This window comes from Vanacampus margaritifer, chromosome 8 (assembly GCF_051991255.1).
Source record: "Vanacampus margaritifer isolate UIUO_Vmar chromosome 8, RoL_Vmar_1.0, whole genome shotgun sequence".
NCBI classification, from domain to species: domain Eukaryota; kingdom Metazoa; phylum Chordata; class Actinopteri; order Syngnathiformes; family Syngnathidae; genus Vanacampus; species Vanacampus margaritifer.
The window spans coordinates 21653447-21675550 of record NC_135439.1 but is presented as its reverse complement, the minus strand read 5'-3'; the positions used below and the strand labels follow the sequence as shown (position 1 = coordinate 21675550).

Below are 22104 nucleotides of genomic sequence, written 5' to 3'. Positions count from 1 at the left end.
ATAACATTTGCATTAAAGGTGCTGCGCTTTTAGAGGAAAGTTTTTGTTCTTGATACAACTTCTAAGTTCGTAAAGCTGCTTATTTGACAATTTGGCGGATCACTCTGTGCTAGTGTTAATTTTATCAGGCATTTTGAAATTTAGTCTGTTTTAGTCCAGTTTCAATCACACTTGTAAGTTTTTATCTTAGTTAGTCAATTTTTAGTCAACTATAAATCTAGCATTTTAGTCTTTATTTAAGTCCACGAAACATAATTGTATTCGACTAATTTTAGTCAACAAAAACTGTCAACGTTTTAGTCTAGTTTTACTCATATATTTTTTTGGTCAGCAGATAATGTTAAATATTTCGGATCCAAAAATATTCTCTTATCTTTTTGATGAAAAACAACTTCACACACAATTACAGTGGCTACTTTGGCTCCATGCTATGAGCTAGTAAGTTAGCCAGCATTAGTTAGTGGTCAGACTAACATTATTGTTGGAACATTATAGCTGTTGGATTAATGTTACATTATATCTATAATTTGCTTTTTTAACTTAATTAACTTCTTTTTTTTGCCTTTCACCATGAATCCCCCTCCTGTCTGTCCCTTGTGTTTGTGCATGTTGCACTCGCTATCTGCAGATTTAAAAGGGTGTGTGTCACAGTGATAGATTAGCAGAGACATGTTTTTACAAAATCATATAATTTTCATCTCGACTTTGTTCGTGTACTAAAAATGTCCATAAATTTTAGTTCAGTTTTTCATCTTGTCTTCATTAGTCGCCAAAAATAAATACCGATTTAGTCCCACTTGTTGTTTATTAATGAGTATTTTAGTCTAGTCTAGTCTAGTTTTCATTCAGTGAAAAATGTGTGTTGATAATAATATTTTTGTTTAGTTTTCGTTAACAAAATCAACCCTATTTTGTGCCATGCTAAGCATTCAGGAAGCTACGCCCGGCGGAATGACAAATTGGTGGCAGAAAGGCGGTCTACGGTTTTGCCTGTTTGGACCGTGTCTAAATAGTGATGCTGATGCTTAAACGCAATTTTAGTCAATTTGATCAGGGCACAAGCACAAAGCGTCTGAGCTCTCAGACATGTGTGTAGACCTGTCATATTTCACAGAAACAATTGGGTGGAGGGCAGACATACACGAGGTCCGAGGACGCATTTACTGTACGTCGCCAGCGGTTATCACCCGTTCATTCTGTACAGAATTTAATGATGTGGTCTGTTGCCACATCTGCCAAAAGCAGTCACAATGCTCTAGTCACGCATGGGTCCTTTTCTGCACAGAGATGTCTCCATGCAAGATGTGAGTGTGCCACATTTAACTCATTCACTTCCAGCCGTTTTCACTGAAGCAACCCCCTTCACTCCCGGCTGTTTTAATGGATTTTGACTGATTTTGCAAGGCCCACAGACTATTGTGTTCTATTGCTATATCAATATGGAACCTACCAAAAGAAAGATTAGAGTCTCAAAGTATATTTCTGTATGTTTCCGTTTAGCAGCAATTAACATTAGACTATAGCTAAGTTTCATCATTATTCACAAATCTGTTTAGAACTGTGGGTAAATGAGCTTGTTTTCAACATGGCCCTGGTTGATCTCTTATACTCTGCTGCCACTTGCTGGTCGTTTTTGTAATTACTACCATTGCTTCACCCGTTCTCTGCAGTTCAGAGGCTGCATCAAAGCCTTCTGTATGCTCTAGCATTAAAAAAAACATTTAAAAAATGTGTAAATACGTCTTTGGGACACGCAAAACATTTTAAATAGAACGTTTTTAGGCGCAAATTAGTTAAAAGGGCCCACAATGGTGCAAACATTTTTATACTATTAGCATAGTTTATTGTATTTTTTAAGTGATGCACATAACGGAGCAGTATTATCATATCAAGGGTTTCTATTTGTTGCTCTTTCATTGAATCACATCAGTTTGCAGAGGTGTATCTACTGTAATGAAATGCACCAAGATTTTATAAGGATAAAATTGTGCTTTGAACTGATTTTGCACCATAACTATTATGTGCTGCAATTGACCTATTATCATCTCATTTTTGCAGATTTAGGCCATGGGGGGGGGGGCAAAATATGGCACCATAGAAAGTGTCAAGTCCAGGTGGCTGCTGAGTCATCTTTTTAGATAAGCAGTTTCTTGAATGAGACAATTGGGACCATTCAAAAGAAAGAAAGAAAAAGCTTGGAAGACACATTGAGAAAAGCAGCTTTATCAGGCAAACACTGGAGGCATATAGCAACTATCCTTTCATGAATTTCCACGATATACTCTATGAGCAACAGTTAGTTAAAAGTAATAGAACAGTTTGATGTAATGCAGTTATTTTACATAAATACATGCCATACAACTTCATAAGTGAATTTATAATAAGAACACACCTTTCACACTCCCTCCCTGGCTTATAAGAATCCTGTGTATAGTGGAGGGGTGTGCCAAAAAATCGATTCTTATAAGAATCGCGATTCTCATTTAGTACGATTCAGAATCGATTTTAAATGTCCCAAAATCGATTTTATTAAAATTATTTTATACTGTCCTTTGTCTGTGTGTGCCTTTATTTGGAGCGCTGTTCATGTTGTAACCATTTGGCCACTTAGGGGCAGTGTGGTTCCACGCGGTCTGATACACTGTTAAGTTGTAGACACATTAGAGAGTAGAAGGAAAAAGTCACGATCAAGTTATTCCAATAAAAGTTGTTTTTTTTTGCAGTGTGGAGCCGTTCTTTTGAGTGATAAAAGTTGCACGCTAATTAGCATTAGCGAGTCAGACTGGAGTAGATCATTACAATTCCTTGCACATCTATAGATTGAAGCAAAAATCATTGTCAATAAAATTATTTTGAATGAAAAATCTGTATTAATCGAAAATCGATTCTGAATCGAATCGCAGACCCAAAAATCGGAATGGAATCGAATTGTGAGACATTTAATTAGATTCCCACCCCTAGTAAAGTGTGCAAAAGCATCATTTTGAGTAAACTTCCAATGGAGACGCAAAATGTCTTCCTCACACATCTGATTTTAACTTTCTACCATGAAACTATTGCTTTATTTATATTAGTAATTTTTAATTTTCTGCTGTATGTTAAAAGGGAAGTCAACCTTGACAATAGTATTTTATATGTGACCTCATTAGTTTAAACATGACATTTTGATTAATTTTACATTTGTGGAATATGAGTTATGCAGCAAAATCCAGCCTTTTTTTAATCCATCTCAGGGGGGCGGCCATTTTGAAGATGGCATCACAGTTGCTCAGGGCTCTGGCTACGACCAATCACAGTTCACCTGTTTTATGAAGCTGAGCTGTGATTGGTTGTTACCTGAGCCTAAGCAACTAAGATGTCATTTTCACTCGACAGCAAGTGGCAAAATGGCTGCCTTCTTATATTGATAAAAAGTTGCTGGTTCACAGCAAACTGTGTAACTTATATTCCACAATACCAGAATACCGTATTTAGACTAGCGGGGCTGAATAGAACGTTGGCCTATTATTGTCAAGAATTTTTTTGGGGGGATGACTTCCCCTTTAAGTCTTGTGCCCCATTGCCTGACACAAAAAAAACAAAAACAAAAAATAAATAAAAATACAGAGTGTGTTCTTAAGTTGTTTGAGCTCTAAATCATGCACGAGTCAACATTAAAACAATGTCGTTCATTGTTGTGTGTTTATACCGTGCTATTTTGGTCCTTTTCTGTCCCAGCAGGCCTATTGGAGAAATCATCTCCAAGTAGGAAGATGATTTATTTCTGAGAAGGCAAAGACAGATGTGATCAGTAAAATGTTCCTTTGGGAAATACTAAACAGCTTTAATGAGTTTGGCAGCAAATGATAAAAGCCCACCAATCTCCATTTACAGTACAATCTGCACTACAATTTTTTTTACCATTCAGTTGTGGCCACGTAGAACAAGGTGAGGAGTTCACCTTAGGAGTCATTCGGAATTTCATTATTCATAGCATGGAAAGCTAAAAATGGGTCACTCAAACATTTCCCGACAAAATCACTGAGGTAAGATATGACAATGTGTCTGGTCTCGATGTTTACGACAGACACACCGATGGACATTGTCACAAAGAAAGCTTAGAACACTGGCCAGGAGACTTTTTTTGTTTTAAAGAGCTTCGAGTGCATTGTTGGACTTTACAACGCGAGGGTTCAAACCTCACATACACTCATGTCCGTTTTGTGTGTTTTCTGTTTCCGACCCTCACTGGACGAGCAGCAGAGGAGAAAGGGGGAGTGAATGGGTTTAGGTTGGCGGTGTGTGTGTGCGTGTGTTTGACACTGTCCTAATGATGCATTTTCTAGTCCATTGATTCCGAGGCTCTGCTCTCCAGTAAATCCTTCACATGCAACACATTAAAGCTCGCCCTTTTTCCTCCTTCGCCAATCGATTAGCACAGCTTAGAGACAGCCTCGCTGGGAAGCAGGGCGAGAGATGCCACTTGTTATCTTCAGGGACGCGCACGGATACACGTACCATTTCAAGGGTCTTATTCTGTCAGTGTGAGTTGGGTTGGTTTATTTACGTGCAACTTTCTGTCTACAGTTTTTGATATAGCAACCTGGATTTTAATGGCATATTTTCAAGGATGATGCCATAAAAATTTGATGAAAATCCATCCACACCAAAGTTGTTGTGAAATGTATTATCAGCGTTAACAAGTTGTAATGACGAAAAATGAATACAGTTCCAAAATGTGTGCTTGACGGGCATTTAAATTTAACATGGCATTGCAAAATCTAATCAGAAATGATTTGGAACGATAACACACTAGATTGAAGTGCACTCAATAACATCTTATTCTAATGTACATATGCAGTATTATTATAGTAATGTTCATTGTTAGTGTGGCAGTTCCCAAATCTATTCTAACCCAATGCCACATTCTCAACTGCCTTGTGATTGCCTGGCAGTCAGTCCAGGGTTTAAGTTTCCCACAAAGTTAGCTGGGTTGAATGACTGCGAATTAGAAGCAATCTGTTAAAGTACCTGTATGTTGGATTAGCACGGTATAGCTTTTAATATAAGCTTCACTGTAGAGTTTGCCAATGTCTGTATGTTCAGCCGGGATCAAATGAAAATGGGCCCTACATACAAAAGGTCTCTTTTATGTTGTTTACAAGTCAGTTGCTTATCTCTGTTCTACCGCTCTTAAATTTTTACACATTAGCATGCATTCACAAATAATACTCTCACACAGGAGAAGTAGGCCATTTCTGTGAAGGATTACAGAGACTTAAATGCACTCAATGGGACATCAGATCCTTGGACAAACTATTACTTCATATTAATCTGCTGATAGCTACCTTTAGGCTAATTAAATAGCCATTTCACAGTGATATTTATAAGGAGAATCTCGACCTTTAAAACCATCAGACCAAATAGAAGAAGTAGAATTGCATACAAAATTGTATCATTCTTGAAGGAATGGTGAAATGGAGATTGAAGAATTAATCTGTATGATTTATTTCATACTAATCTGTATTCTTTGATCTTGGATTTCACAAACAGAAAGGATATCATTTTAATGATACATCTCTTCTCTTTTTTTAATGATTTTGTTTTTGTTTTTTTAACCCCTTCAGACAGAGGGCAATTATTTATTTATTTATTACCGATTTTGACTTTTCCCACATAAGAACAACATTTTTTAAAAAAAAAAGTATTTATTTATTTATTTATTTTTTTCGGGGGGTGGGGGGTATTATATTTTTATTTGTTATAGTGGATGCCAGGATAGTATGGCTGTAACATTTTGTAAACTTACCAAGCTTATACCTAAAAATTTTAACTCATTCACTCCCAGCCATTTTCACTGAAGCTACCCCCTTCGCTCCCAGCAATTTTCCTGGATTTTGACTGATTTTGAAAGGCCCACCGAATATTGGGTTTCTACTGCTATAAAAACATGGATAGAAATGAAGAAAGATTAGAGTCTCTTCTTTCATCAGAAAAAAAGTATATTTCTATCTGTTTCCGTTTTGCAGCAATTACCCTTAGAATGTAGCTACGTTTCATTATTATTCACAAACCGGTTGAAAACACTGGCGAAAAAAGCTTGTTGCAACATGACCGTGGCTGATCTCTTATACTCTGCTACCACCTGCTGGCCGTTTTTGTAATAACTACCATTGCTTTAAGCGATCTCTTCAGGTCAGAGGGTGCATCAAAGCCTTCTGTATGCTCTAGCATTAAAAGAATAATAATAATAAAATAAAAAACGTATACAGACGCTCCTCACCTTACAAACGAGTTACGTTCCGGACGATCGTTCGTAAGGTGAATTTGTTCGTAAGTTGCTTCAGTGCTATATTTTGTATTATAATTTATGTTTAAAGCCTATATAAGTATATTGAAGGTTTATATAAGTATGTACAAGGCTGTACAAGTAAGGCTGTACAAGTATGTTAAGGCTTGTACAAGTGACCTGCATTGGTTTGTACTGAAAAAAACTTTTAATAAAATGGAGAGAATACGTACAGTACTGTACTGTACTACGTATGTTAGAGAGAGAGAGAGAGAGAGACACACACAGTATGTACATGAAGTTTAACTTACTTTTGGAAGATGTACTCGATGCTTAAGGAGATGATGGAGGAGGAGGAAGAGGAGGATTTTATATCATGAGAGATTCTTCGTCGTCACTGGAATCGGCTTCAAAAGTTATTTCCTCCTTCATGGGGACCGGCGTTTCTTCCTCCTCCTCCTCGACACGTTGCTGAGCCTCCAATGAGCTCTCACAGCGCCAAGCGTCGGTATTAGCGGCGGAAAGAAGCACTACGCGCAATACAAAATCTAACTTACAGCATCTCTTTCCGAACATTTTTCGACATACTGTACGCGCAGAAATGTTCGTATGTACCGTTGTTCGTAACTCGAATGTTCGTAAGTAGGGGAGCGTCTGTACATACTTTTTGGGGACCATGGCAATATTAAAAATGTAAAGTTTTTATACGTTTTTGGGAGCAAATGAGTTCAAATGAACGTGCAAATTGTGATTGGCTAGGATCCAGAGATGAACCAGAAGTGCTGACATCATACAAAGTATGCGTTTTTATTGGTTTAGACACGCAAACATGTCATGTCCACTGCAATCATCTATGGGTCCGAATTAACAGGAAAGACTCCGGTAGCCCACAAAAATTATAAAATTATGTACTCATTGTTTTACATGAAAAGCCCACTTACGGTATATAAAACAGCTATTGGAGACGGGTTAGTACCAGATATCGGTATCGGGTCGATACTAGAATGAAGTGTCCACGACACACATCCACGACAGTAGGTGGCAGTGGCGCTCTCATTTTCAAAGAGCGTGTAAGGTATATTAGCTCCTCTGCACAGATGTACTTAAAAATGATACTATTTGTAGTTACGGTAGAAAGTGCGTGAACAAAAAAAACAAAAAGATAATTTTAATGAAAATTGCTACAATGGGCCATATAGGTCTTTTTTTTTACATTACCTTTCTATTTTTAATGTATCAAAAGTACTAGTGCTGTTGGTATATGTTATCGGTGACTAATTACTCGTACTGGTATACTGTATGTCTGCAAATTAGGAGATATGCAAGCACTCTGCCTTGGAGTTTCATCCATCATCTTCATAATAAGTTTCTGTCTTTTTCCCTCGGTGACACAATTCTTTCTTGGAGCAATCTGCATATAGTCGCCTGTTGGTGAGTTAAGACTGCTATTCCACTTTACTATAAATGAATTCACCTCATTGTTCATAATACTGCCCCTTAGTTCTGCCTGCCCAAGCTGAAATCATATCATACTGAGGACCAACGTTCATTAGTCATGGGAACAGCTCCTGAATATCAAGCCAAGTTTTACACAATAAAAAAAAAAAGTAATGTGCTCTGAGCTGTAATTGAAGTTTTCTTTATTTGGCCTCCCTATTCACACATACCGTAGTGCACTGCTCATTCCCAAGTTCATATTGTGGGCTTTAAAGTTAGGGTTTATTGAATCGGCCTTTACAGCTGGCAATTTAAGATTTTCAGATGATACGGGGAGAAAGTAGGAAGATTTTTGTTCCCTGGAATAGCCTCCATCCTTGATATCTATTCACCATTTTGAGTAATGATCGGAGGGGTCAGTGTAGGTGAAGGGGATATGAGGAATTGCTCTTCACTTTATTGAATTACTATTTCTCACAGAGGCACTTGTTTTGTTTTCAGGCTGATATCAGATTCAAGCAAGGATATTCATCTCAAATATGTATGCACTTTTAATTAAAAATGTAACCTTAGCAGTTTCTGCATTAAAGCAATTAGTCTGTTCTGTGTGTGTGTGCGTGCGTGCGTGCGTGCGTGCGTGCGTGCGTGCGTGCGTGCGTGCGTGTGTGTGTGTGTGTGTGTGTGTGTGTGTGTGTGTGTGTGTGTGTGTGTGTGTGACCTAGTTATAGATATTAAATTACCTACAGTTTCTAGCAACTTATCTTTTGCAGTGCTATTTCTTTCCCATTTGGTTTTATTGTATGACAAACACACTCTTGTTTCTCGTATTCGCTGAGCATACTGTAAGTAATCTTTGATCAACTCTTTGAAGAAATAAAACAAAAGTGACATACAATGTCGATATCTGCATTGACAGCCTGAAATTGAACAACATCAAACAAAGTTCCATGCCAAAGTTTTTCAAGGCAGGGATCCATGGCCGTGCATCGAGGAGGTTCAGCTGTGCCGCGGATAAAGAGTTTAATGCTATTGACTCTTTTGAGGCTTTTACCAAGATGTTCTGAAATATTTAAATGATCACTGGGAGTTTCTCCCCATCTGTAGCTGGGCATAAAAGGATAGAGCGCGAGGAGGGAACTTTTTATGTCAGCCTTTTTACAATCCCTGAATTAATGGGCGCCAGATAATTAGAGAATTCTCAGCAATAACTTGTCCCTTAGCTTTCTAGTCTTGGGTGGCACAGAGGCGGATCCTGCCGGCAAAAAGTAATTCATGAGTCCAGTAACAGTGTGAAGCATTAATTCAGGCAGGGATGCACAGGGATTCATATGGCTTATAAGGCAATTGTCATTCCAGGGCTGAAATCTGCACCGTAAAACTGATTTTATCAGCGTTCTATCATTTGAATGGACATACTGTATGTTCAAATAAAAGTATGAAGCAAACTTTAATATCACCTCATTTCATCTCAACAGATACAGGCACTTGTCGGTAGAGTGTGACATATTCTCTGTTGGTAGGTGATACTTTGCAGCTAGTCTCCCTAGTGATACGAGGTGATAGCGCCCTAACAGAAGCTGTTTTCTTTCGGTCCAATTCAATTCCTGATTAAAAAATGTAGTGCCTGTGGATGGTGTATGACATTATGAGAAATTTTAATCAAGTCCGATGATACACTGTAAGTGCAATAATCATGCAGTTCTGTTGATTTATATTTGAGCACATTAACTCTCCTATGCATCTATCCTTTTTTTGTGTGCTTGTTCTTATTCGGGTCGCAGGTAGCAATACACCATGGAATGCCAGTCAATTATACACACATATAGACAACCATTAACATACACATTATGGGAAATTTAGATGGCAGACATGTTTTTTAATTAACTTAAGAAGCATGTTTTGGGGACGTGAAAACCCATACAAGCATAGCAGAACGTGATACAGTAAATGCCACAGAACCACTGCCCTGCCTCACACTCTACTTGATTGTTAATATATTATTTTAGAATAGTAAATGATTGTTTTCTGTGTTTGGTCTATAATAATTACAATTTAAAAAAATAATATTTGATGATAAAAGACTGTTTTTGTTGTATGTAGAGGTTACTGAGCTCTTTTCCCCCCATATAATATCGCCATTAGTAAAGCATGATTTTATTAGCATAGTTTTTCACAAGCTGTTTTCTCTTTCGTTTTTAATTTCAGCTACAAATGAGCTTCGGCTACGCTGTCGCTTGAAGGAAGTGAAACAAAAGGGGTAGAACGACCACTAATGAATTTTCAGCAGTTTATTGAAAGGGAAACACAAACATCCAAATAGAATATAAAAACACTCACAATGAGCATTGCGCTGACACTCATATTAACGTTGACTGAATGAAACTTCTGGTGACACTCTTTTTTTCCCCCAATTATATCAAACGTATATAAAAATAAAAAGCAACATATTTAAAAAACTATAATACACAAACATTGACAGATACTGACATGGTCAAAAATGAGCAGGAGACAGTTTACCTATTCCTAACAACTTATCTTAAGTTCATTATTAATACATCAACACAAGGCTTGAAATAAGTGGTTTTGTATCGCAGTTTGCAAAGCAAAATTAGCATTTTGCGCCACATTAAAACACATTGAACTGCAAAACTGAGAATCAATCAACTGCCCAAAAAGCTTTGCTGCGCTGTACGCACCCGCGTTAAAGTGGAGCAAGACACCAGTCGGAGGTCGAGTCTCCAGTAGCTCAGTGCTACGATACGCCGAACCAGCTAGCTATAACTAGCAATAGCTTCAGCTGGCTGCTGCTGTGAATAAATACTTTGCCAAGTCAGTAATCGTCACCTCCATGCTGGTGAACAAGCTACACTTCTGTTCTGACAAGAATCATTCTCATGAAGGGTAATGAGGAAAGACCATGAAAAGCCATGCTAATTGCTAAGCTAACCACATGGCTTGCGTATTTCTTTAACATCAGAATGAAGTGCTTGGTGTGATCGAGTCCACCTTTCTCAGACAATTGGCTGGAACCGCGTCAAAGCACCCAACTTTGAACATCAAAATAACAGGTAACACTCTGTAGAGAAACAGAACCGAAACAGAAAATGAATTGTAAGCTACACCGTACATCAGCCACGAGGAGTGGCTTAGTTGGAAACAAAGCATTTTTGAATCTCAGCTTGTTAGGAAAAGCAAATCCTTTGAAGCTGCAAGTCCGACCTCATCGTGGTCTTCCATAATTTTCTGGCTTTCACCACAGAAGCGCAACAACCCCCCCCCCCCAACTTTTCTAATCAGTAAGGTTTCATAGTATCCAACATTCCCTTACTCCTCTCTTTCATCGTGTCTTTCCCGTCCCTCGCTGTCTCACCCCCTCGGTGGGTATGTGTCCCTTTGGGGTGTCTGTGCCAGTTGAGATAAGCGGCAAGTGTAGGACACAGGGGGATGGTGTTCACAGAAGCTAGGTGATCTTATCTCCACTCTCCCCTTCTCTCCCATACTGAGTATCCCTCGCACTTCCCTTTCTCTGTCCCGCTGTCTTCCCCTCTCTTTCTGTTTGCTACCGTCTGTTTCTCTCGTAGACATACAGGCACGCACGCACGGATGCACACACACTCACGCACACACACTCACGCACGCACACAATACACATCCTCTCAGAGCCCCTCTCAGATCCCCTTGATTTGAATTTGAAGTGATGGGAAAACAAATTGGCAGCATTGACATCAGAAACAAACAGCTTATCTCTCCCTCCTGGGCCAATATTGGTCTTAGTCAGATACTAAAACCCCTGCCAACATCGGACTTGTGACAATGATGATGAATTGAATGTTTGTTGACTGTCACACATTGTATATACGAGACTCGACGAGCAGTTTCTCATTTGAAGACCTCAATGTACATGGGAATACAGTGAGAGGCGGAATGTTTTTTTTTTATATAGTTGTGTAAATATTTATGGTTTACCTTCAAGTCTTTTTTATATGTACCATGCGTACAAAGCTGTGCTAAAGCGTTGTATCCCCACTGGCTTTATTTTAATTAAACTGTTCCTTGTAAAACTATTCATATTAATATAGTAAACTAGGAAAAATACAGGTAAATTTAGATTGCCTTTCAATTTAAGTGAGGGAGTATTCTATTATTTTTTCTATTTTTGTGTGTGTTGTAATGGATATATTCAAATAGGTCATTATAACATTGCTCAAATATTGCACAGTACTGTAATTACTGCACATTTTCAATCAATAAATTCTGTCTCTATAAAAACCAAAATTGGACCTTGTGAGAAGCTTGAATCAGACTACATATTCATGACTGCTGTAAGAGAATTATTAAAAATCTCATCTTAACATTCAAAGTGGATGTATTTTCAGTAGCATGAGCCTACACATACTCTTACAGCCACATATTGACATTCTGTATCTCATTTCAAAGCATATTTGTCAGTTCATGCGGATCGTCGTACAGGAGGTCCCTAACGCAAACTCAATACACGAGTACAATCAAACTGAATTTAATAACCAACGGTTATGATCAGATAATAACAAAAGGTGGTGGACGAAGCCACGACCGAAAGGAGACACCTAGTTAAAAAATCTAAATATCAAAATCGAACCTACAGTGGATATAAGAAGTCTACACACCCTAAACTCTTTTTACGATTGACTCAAATCTTTATTTAAAAGGGACAAAAATATATAACTTGGGTGCCTGAATATGCTCAGCCCAAAACTCATACTTTGTAGTAGCACCTTTGGCTTTTTACTGCACTCAGTGCTTTTGGGTAGGATTCTGTCAGGGTGGCTTATCTTGATGCGGCAACATTTTCCTAATCTTTTTTGTGAAAATGTTCCAATTGTGTCAACTTGTGAGGGTATCACCTGTGTAGAGGCCGCTTCAGATCGCACTACAATTGTTGGTTGGATGCTGATAATTTTCTCTATATTGACTAAGGCCATCTGGTGGGGGGGCAGCGTAATGCTACTGCCACTATGCTTCACTGTATCTATGCTGTTATTTTGGTGATGAGCAGTGCTGTGTTTGCGCCAAACATCATTTGGTTTCATCAGACCAAAATACTGCACATTTTTTTTGAGGCATCGGGGAGATTTCAAGTATGTTTTTACTAAATATTACTGTGCTTTGATGTTTTTCTTTGTGAGCTAAGGATTCCATTTTGCTTGCTTAAGCCCAGACATGAAGACGGAATACTGTTGATGACTGTCTTCACTATGTTCATAGCATGTAAAATAGCTTGTAAATTATTCTCTTGACGGACGCCTTTGAACAACGAGATCTCCCTCTTGCTGTGGAAGCTGTCCATGGACCTTGGCTTGTGCTGTAAGATGTGACTACAAAAATTCCAGAAAAAGCCTACTGGAACAGCTTACCGTAGTGTTAATCAGAGGTGCTTTAAATGGTGGAAGTTGTGTGCATTCACATTCCAATCACATTCAATGATGACAGTCATCATTGAATGTGATTGGTTCAATGATGAGAGTCTGCACACAACTTCCCCTTCTTGATAGTACCTCTGTTGTTAATTTTTACTTACTCTCTCTAAAAGATTTTTTTATCAATATCAATAATATCAAAATAAATCTACATAAATCACATTTAAAATCATCCACAAAGGCTCACGCATTAAATTTATTACCAAAGACTAATATGAAGGATTTTTGCTATAATTAGAGTTAATTTTAGCTTAGTTTTGTAAACATAAAATGTAGTTTCAGTTAGTTTTCATTTATTTAAAAGCATTTTCGTTAGTTTTAGTTAACTAAAATAACCTTGGTTACTTTGTTCCCATTTCCCTACTCATTGTTTTCCCTTTCACATCTGAGAAATCGGTGCACCGCCTGGTGAGCCTTCAGACTTCCTGTTCTGTCCCCATCTATTGCTGTCACTGCCATGATTCTTGGACAGGTTAAAATCTGTTAAATGCATTTCATTGCTCTGTAATTGTGACATGTGCAATGAGAATACATTTAATTCCCATTATATTTTACTTTACATTCCACATCTACTGAACATAATAAACATTAAGGTAGAGTACATTCAAGTGAGTTAAGTGTAATCCGTGTGAAAAGGACATCGGGGGATGGCACATGTATGTTAGATTGAACACGACAGGCCCACAGAGGACAAGGAGATAGCCGAGCTGTCAGTGGCCAGCTCCCATTTGGCCTAATGAGTGAGAGGCCTGTTAATTAAAAACACCAACAAGAGCAGCTGCCTTGTGCATTACCATCAGTAAGACCTGAGGTTAAAGACGAAGCCTCCGGAGGGGTGGCCGCAACTTCCGCATGCACTTTATGGAGTTGCCCACGACAACAGAAAACATGCGTGCGACCAGGATGGAGACGGAGAACAGAATGTTTCTTTTGAAGGATTTTTAGTGTCTTATTGAATCATGTCACTATTGTCCATGGTGATGTTGCGTGTGGACATGTTTTATTTATTTGTCATCCGCATAAATCATTTCCCTCGATGTGAAGATTGACAGGCTGTCAGCCTTCTTGATAGTAGCGTGTTCCTCACTGTCATCATGGGATGGCGAGGGAGAGGCTTCCACATTCCCCACGGCTGCTTCTTCTTCTCCATCTTCCTTCCACCCCCACATGTCAGCCCAGGTGGCAACAAACCCGAGGGTTGTGAGTAGTCTTGGAACAACATATGGAGCCCAGAGTTGGACAAATGAAAAGTGGAAGAGAAAAGGAGTGGCTTGTCAGGGAAAATGTCTATCTGTGTCACAGCAGCCAGAAGAGTGCGATGGGTGAATGGATAACTGGCAGCTGGGAAGCTCCGTCACATCTGACGCGCTTCTTAGGCGGAGGAGCTCTCACGCAGCATATTGCACAAATCTGCAAGGCAGCAGATATTGGCCTTCTTAATTTCTCAGTGCAGACTCGACTGCGCTCACGCGAATATGAATGTTCCCTTTGTTCAGTTGCTGATGTGTTGCTCGTCGTGCACAGAGAATTTTATGTTCCTGATTGGCGACAGGCAGGCGCTTTGTGTTGTTATCTACGGAAGTGTGGAACTGCAAATGTGGATAAAACATTTTTGAGATTTGACTGGCAAATACATTTGAACGTTTACTTTTTGAACATACGTGCAAATACCTTGAAACATATTTTAAAATACGTTTGAACGTATTTATTTTGGGGCAGTAGTAAAATTTACTCTAAACAGTGTCTATTTGGTCCCACTCTAAACAGTAAAATTTACTCTTGAAAGAGAGTAAAATATTCAAAATCACTTTTACTTAAAGTATTTTTAGTGTGTACGAGAGAATTTGCCTAGTGGAACCCAAAGTTCAAAGTAAACATGGTGAAGCTGCATTTAGCTGTTTGTTATGCTGCACACAAATGAAATAAGCTGCCAACAGAAGTGAAGTCAGCCCTCTATCTCCGGGACGCAAGGCCGTGGACGCCAACAGGCCATTCACCACTGGAAAGGTCTCGTCGAGATGAATCCGGGGATCACCGTGTGTCCCCGGTAGGACCTAGGGTTTGGGAGATATGGCCGCTCAAAGACCTCCAGGACACTGAGGATTTTCAAAAATTTACCCCGCCGGCAATGGTTCCCATCCCGGGTAAAAGTCCGGCGTTTGCCGGCCTTCTTCTCAACCACTGACTGTTTACCGGAGAACAAGCCAAGTAAGCCAATTATGCGCATGCGCATTGCCAGATAAGCACACAGTTCCATAGTTTTCTGTTGTGTTTCCCGTAGCTATTTGCTGAAGGTTGCTGCAGCACCCTCCTACGTCTTGTCTCTTTCTCTTTGTCCCCAGCTCACATTTTATAATGATGTCTTTCTTTTGCTGTGTTTCAGGCTGTGCCTTCCTCACCTACTGTGCCAGGGAGTCAGCCCTGAAAGCCCAGAATGCATTGCACGAGCAGAAGACCCTTCCAGGGGTAAGTCATACACAACATGTGCAGCACAATGTTGGCCTGCCAGCAAAGTCGCAGACAACACATACACAAGAACTGCTACATTCATGGTGGCACTTATGTATTCATTTTTCACATACAAATGCCTGACATTTATTTCAAATCAAAGGGGAATCACCATCTTTGCCATGCCTGTCACTTTGTGTTTATCACTGGCGGTGCACCAGACACGAGCAGAGCCTTCCTTTCGCTTACCGTCCTCTCGCTCTCCCTCTCTCGTCACTCTGACAGTCACACACACATATAAACCCACAGGGAGAAGCCACACACAGCATCACATCATAGGCATACTATTTATAGTCCTTCCTCCAGTTTGTGTAAATGAGTGTGCGCCCGTGTGTGTTGGTTCGAAGCAGCCGTGTGTGGGCGAGTGTGTGAGAGAAAGACAGGGAGGGATGAGAAGCCAGTGGCTGCGTAGATGACGGCTATTTGTACATTTAAGTGCACGCTCTGCATCATGTGCATCATGGATGTAGCACGTCTCCTGGACAGATGTTCATGCGCTGCAGATGTTAGCAGTCATGTACGACGCACATGAAAGCCAGCTCTTATGAATGCTGAGCTGTCAGTGGTGCGTGACAGAATGAGGTTTTTTTAGGTTTTTTTTACACAGTCAAGGGAGGAGGTACATGTTCAATTTAATATGTGAATGGGGGAATTATATACTGTAAATAATATATATTAGGTTGAGTATCGGTTAGGGACGTTCAATACGTTCAAGCCGATACCAGTACGAGTACTAAACTCTTGAGTAGTCATCGATACCAATACCAAGTGCCGATACCAGTAGTACTTTTGATGCATACAATTATTAATAAAAAATAAAAAATAACAATGACAGATCATTTGGTATATGTATTGTATTAAGTGTGCTTATATAGTACTTTTATCTGCTGGGTGAAAGTAAAAATTTGTAAAAATGCTTTGCGTACCATATGTTCCCAATATAGCTTTTTTCCTTTAAATTGCATGAAAATAATGGCAATTTTCTATTGTTCTCATTTCTAATGTTTAGTTCCTGATCATAAAACAGCCACAAATAGAGATGGGTGAGTACTGATCACAGTCACGAGTACATATACCTTGAAATATGGCCTAGTATCAGTCCGACACCCCGCCTTATTTCAAGCTATTACAACTCGCAACGCCCACTTTTGGACATTTTACAATCAGGAAGTGGAAATTAAAAGAATAGAAAATTGAGAATATTCTTTTTAAAAAAGAAGGAAAAAAACTATATTGCGATACAGAGGTCTTTAAAATTATTGTTATTTGGGGGGTTATGTGATAAAATGTACTAGTGGTATCAATGTGTTTTACGATCAGGAACTGCAAATGAGAAGAATATAATTTTTTTTATTTTTTTTTAAAAGGGAAAAAACTCTATTGTGATATAGAAGTGTAAAATGATCTGTCATTGTTAATTTGGGGTGAAAATGTCTGTGGAAAAAATGTACTAGTGGTATTGGTTTCAGTGACTACTCGAGAGTTGAATACTCGTACTGGTATCGGTCTGAAAAAAAGTTGTATCGAACATCCTTGTTGCACTGATTTTAATATGTGCAGTTTTGTAGCAGTTTTTGCATGCATTTATCTTTGCAATTCATTTGTCAGAATGTACAGTATGTGCATGGGGACTAATGCACATGCATTTTATGTGTACAAATGCAAGCCAAGTTCATCTGTGAGCGTGCACACTTTCACACGTGTGTGTCAGGAAGTTTTGATGTGTCTCTGTCAGGCCTGGCTTGCTTTGCTGTGTTCGTTTTTAATGACGCCTCCAGGGAAGCTGACAGTCGCCGTGTTGAGCGCATAGCCTTTGATGTGAGTGATTATGACATCACAGACGTGCAGCGAGAAGAGCGGAGGAGTGGGGATCCGTGCTTTCAGTTTTTTTTTCTCCCACTTCTCACTGGCATATTTTTCAGAAAGAAACAGGGAGGGAGAAACCGACAAATACAGAACGAGATTAAATATTTGGTCAAAACCAAAATGTGATTTTGTGTTCACGCATCTGCTGTGAATGATGTTTTGGCATTATTATTTGAGGAAAAATGTGTTTGTATTTTACTGCATACCAACATCGAGCAATTCATAGATTTGGTGGCATACTACACAGCATATAAGTCACCTGTACAGACATTTGAAATCAACTTGGCTTCAGAGGCAAATGCTAACTAGCAACGCTTTAGTTATTAAAAGGACACTCTCAATTTTACAATTGATCGAGGGTGAGCTTAAAGTAAACAAGTGAATGCCTTAAGAGAGACACACTGTGGATATTCCAAGGGGAATGGAGCCGGAAGCCGCTCAGTATGCTGAAGACTTCGGAGACTTTGGTTAAATGGCTCAGTTGTTTCTAAAAAAGAAAAAATCAGTCTAGTAGTTGTATGGTGTTTTAAATTGCCATCAATACCTGTACACTCCAGTCCTGTAGGTGGCAGTAATGGACATTCTAAACTTATTGTCAAGTGTAAAAAAACGGTTAGGCATTACGGGGAATATTCTCCCATATGCTAAGGTCAGCAAATGTGCACTGCTGCGGGGCCCGGGGGTTGTCCCTTGGCGCTGCCGTGGCATGGGGGGCCCTGAGGTGTTGCGCTTGTTCTGTCCTGGCAGGGGTCGACGGCTCCCCTCTTTGGTGGAGATTTTCATGCATGCCAGATCCACCACATCAGCATCTATCGAAACTCAGACACAATCTGCTTCTTCCTCTGGTCGTTCAATCGGTGAAGGCTGGTGTCTGTGGATCTCACTCTGCTTCGTCTGTCCTTCCTTCCTTTCCTCAGTCTCTCCTTTGGTCTCTTGAGGCCTCCCTGATTTGTTGGAATTTGGATGTTTCTGGGGTTGGTGAATGACTCTGGTTGGTGGCCCGGTGGGTGGTGGGTGGTATCTGGTCGGTGCTGGATTTCACTTTCCTTTCTTTTCTTTGGTCCTTCCTCGGGTCTCCTGACGGCCTCACGGCTCTGGCTGTGTTCTGAAGTGTTCGGTTTAGGTGAACGGTATGGGATTTTTTAATAGGTTTTAGGTGAACTAATGAATACACACTCACACGCATGCACACACGCATACACATACTCACCCACAGATAAAATTAAAATTAATAATACATATATATATTTAAATAAAAAAAATAAAAAAAAAAGAGAGAGAAATGATGAGGACATGTCAAATCGGTAAAATTACAGAACGAACAATACTACGGAAAAAAAAAAAAAGCAAAGGTGCACTGCTGCTCACTTTTTTGGCTGTGCATATTATCCCATAGACACAATGTTGTCAATTACGCACCTTCATTAAATGTACGCACTCTGGGTGGGACACCGTTTAAATGAGAGCATCCCATGTCAAATCTAGCAGTGCACGTATTCCCGCAGAGACTTGCGCGCTCAGGAGGCTGTACTAAGGACTAGCGCCTCATGAAGGTGAAACATTTATTGCACCTTTTGATTCAATTAACCGCTTCTGTGCTCTGGTGTTGAAGGCCGCGTCACAGCGAGCAGCTGCTGACTCATGCTGATGGCTTAGAGTTTGTCTGAAAGCACAGCTCACAACAACTACAGTCATTCTAAAAATTGTGAGTTAGATGTTGAAACATTTGGTTTTATTTGACATATGCCGGTCGGGAAAGCTACAAAAGAGCTGTGCTGGCGTGTCCGGCATTGCTTGGCAACGCTTAAACAACGGCCGGCTCACTCGGTTTTCAATGAATAGAAAAGCTCCGAAAATACATTCAGTGATGAGCACAGTACTCTGATTAAATTACTTGTATTAATTGTATGTATTAAATACAGAAAGCAAATACACACACTCACTGGTGATGATCAGTAACTTCTGGATCCATACATAAGTCAATTTTCCATTTCAAAGTATGAAATGTATTCCAAATGGATCCCTATGGAATTCATGTCTCAGGAAAACTTCACAATCCTGGACTTGCAGGCAATTTTGACACTTACAGTTGTAAAGAAACAGATGTAGAGAAAAAATACTCACAGCAAAAAAACTAAAATATTTCCGCCTTGGTGAAAGTAATGAAATTTGTAATTAGGATTTAGTCAAAGAGAGGTAGAAAATTTTACGACACTCGCTCTAACCCGGTTTTGTTTTTTCCACCTTGTTTGTTTTCTCTGTCCCTCTCGCCTCCATCAATCCCCTCTTCTCAAGCCAACATAACCAAAATCCTGCAAAAGAAATCCCTTTGGCCCCTTAAAGCTTCTTTCCCCTTCACTTCGCGTCCTGATGCGCTTTTTATCATCAAAGTTGCTTTCCCAACCCTTATATTTAAAAAGTTTTCCGGAGTCTTCTTTCTGTGGCTGCCAGGTGAGCCGAGAGTAGAGGGGATTAGACTACCTAGTGGAAATGGCCTGTAAGCACGGCTGTAGGCTGTTGGTGTAGCGCAGCACAAAGTACTGAAGGCTCAGTGTGTGCGCCAGTTGTGACTGAAGGTAAATAAGTAAAAAACAAACAGTCACTGAACTTCTAATGACAGATACGGGTTCGAAATCCCTTCATCCAGTTTATATAGTGTTTGTCCTCATTAGTCACCAGTGAACTGAAGACTATCCCTGCTGACTTTGGGTGGGAGGCAGGGCACACCGGCCTTATGCTCCTCTCAAGAGTACGCAGACACAAATAAAGAATCGCAAGTGCTAATCACTAGTCCACCTTGCTACCAGGTTTGAATTTCATTCCATTGGAATTTCAATTATTTAGTTTGAACGAAGAACACAGGCGTATTGAGGATTTTAATAAAAGAGAGCTTTCACATATATTTTGGAAAATGTTTTTTTTTTTTGTATCATTGTTTGCTAAACCAGTGCAATAAAAGAAGGTGGGCAAACAAAATGAGCCGCGTTTCCACCGTAGGACGTTCGGGTATGGGGAGGTGGGTAGGGACTTTCACAGGAACCGTCCTCTCGGCCGGCCCGCTTGTGGCTGTGTCTCCACTGCGGAGTACGACCCATTTCGCGACGTCACGAGTTTTGATCGACACATAAACGCCGTGCGACGGTTGCTTCCGTGACGTCACCCAAGCACCGCGCAACGAAAAACACAACAACGAGGAAAGAGAAAAACTTGTGGCGGTTGCCGTTTTTTCTGCTTTTTTTTAAAAATGTATTTGCCGTGGATGGATGGTTTGAGTGAGAGGGGACGGCGTTTAGATGAAGAATTTGAAAAGGCTGACTTGCAAGTCACGAGTTTAGATCGACACGTAATCGCCTTGCAACGGTTTCTGTGACGTCACCCAATCAGAACGAGGAAAGAGAAAAACTCTTTTTTTCTGCTTTTTTTATGTACTTGGTGTGGATGGATGGTTTGAGTGCGAGGAGATGGCGTCTAGATGAAGAATTTTAAAAGGCTAACAGTAGAGTGGAACGAAAATAAGCAAAGGATTATTAAGAGAATTATTTTGTTGGAAGAGACTTAAGCCGAAAATGCATCATCGTCGCGCATGAAGGTAAGATAATTTTTTATACGAAATCATTTTTAGCCAATCAGCACGAAAGCCCGATCGGGATTTTATCGGGCCGGCGGAGTACCTACCCTCTAGTAGGACCTCCGCTCGTCCCCGTAAGTTCCTGTAAATGCGGCCCGGTTGGGAAGGTTCCTGCAGTGGAGACGCACACATATGGAGCAAATTTACCCCGAAGTTCCTGCGGTGGAAACGCGGCTATAGAGTCCAAAATCTACCCTCTTTGAGCACTGTCGTCAACAGGAGCCATAAAGAGTGAGCACCAGGGATGGAATTTGTCATCAATTTCATTGTTCTATGAGAACGAGCGGCTTGGCCAGCCCTGGTCTGATCATTAAGCTGAAGTGAAAACAAACAATTACGATGGCCAGCAGATGGCATCTTTGGATTTCTTTTGGATGAGATCGCCGCGTATGAAACAACAGCTCATGAACATGGAAGATCTTTGGAAATTCGACAATAACAAGCAACTTGTGATTGATCAAAGTGTTTGTCACGTATAAATGACGTTAATACACACAGCAACATACAGACACCGATGCTGTCTATGACGTACATTCTGCGTATGTGTGAGAAGTTATACAATTCCATACCATCGGCGGCGGTAGTCAGAAAAATACAACCGGAAAGCCCTTTATGGGGGTGGGATATAAAGAGGTAAACAAGGCATACTGCTATGTTTTTCACTGACGATGTACTCTCACGCGAAGCACACCATCAGACTCTTTACAGAGTATTGTGTAATATAAAAGTATCGAATCCATGTCTTACCCTAGTTTGACTTTCATCACTCTATCAACATACCCTTTCACGGTAATGCCATACAATGCCATGCAATACTGTTTATCCACATTCGTTACTTCCTGTTCCTCTCCCATGCGCCGATACCTAACAGCCAATCAGTGTGATCAAATGTCATAAAAGTCCGCCGGCGATTCAACATGTGGAATCTGCCAAAAGACGGG

The 22104-nt window shown here is 39.9% G+C and overlaps 1 protein-coding gene across 5 annotated transcripts in view; it reads left to right on the top strand.

Moving 5' to 3' along the window:
- Window positions 1-22104, top strand: part of celf4 (CUGBP, Elav-like family member 4) — a 129086-nt gene that overhangs the window by 19109 nt on the left and 87873 nt on the right. For all 5 annotated transcript variants that reach the window (XM_077572719.1, XM_077572718.1, XM_077572720.1 and 2 more), the window contains exon 2: window positions 15545-15627. In XM_077572719.1, coding sequence (XP_077428845.1) covers window positions 15545-15627 — 83 coding nt within the window. The remainder of the gene's footprint in view (window positions 1-15544; window positions 15628-22104) is intronic.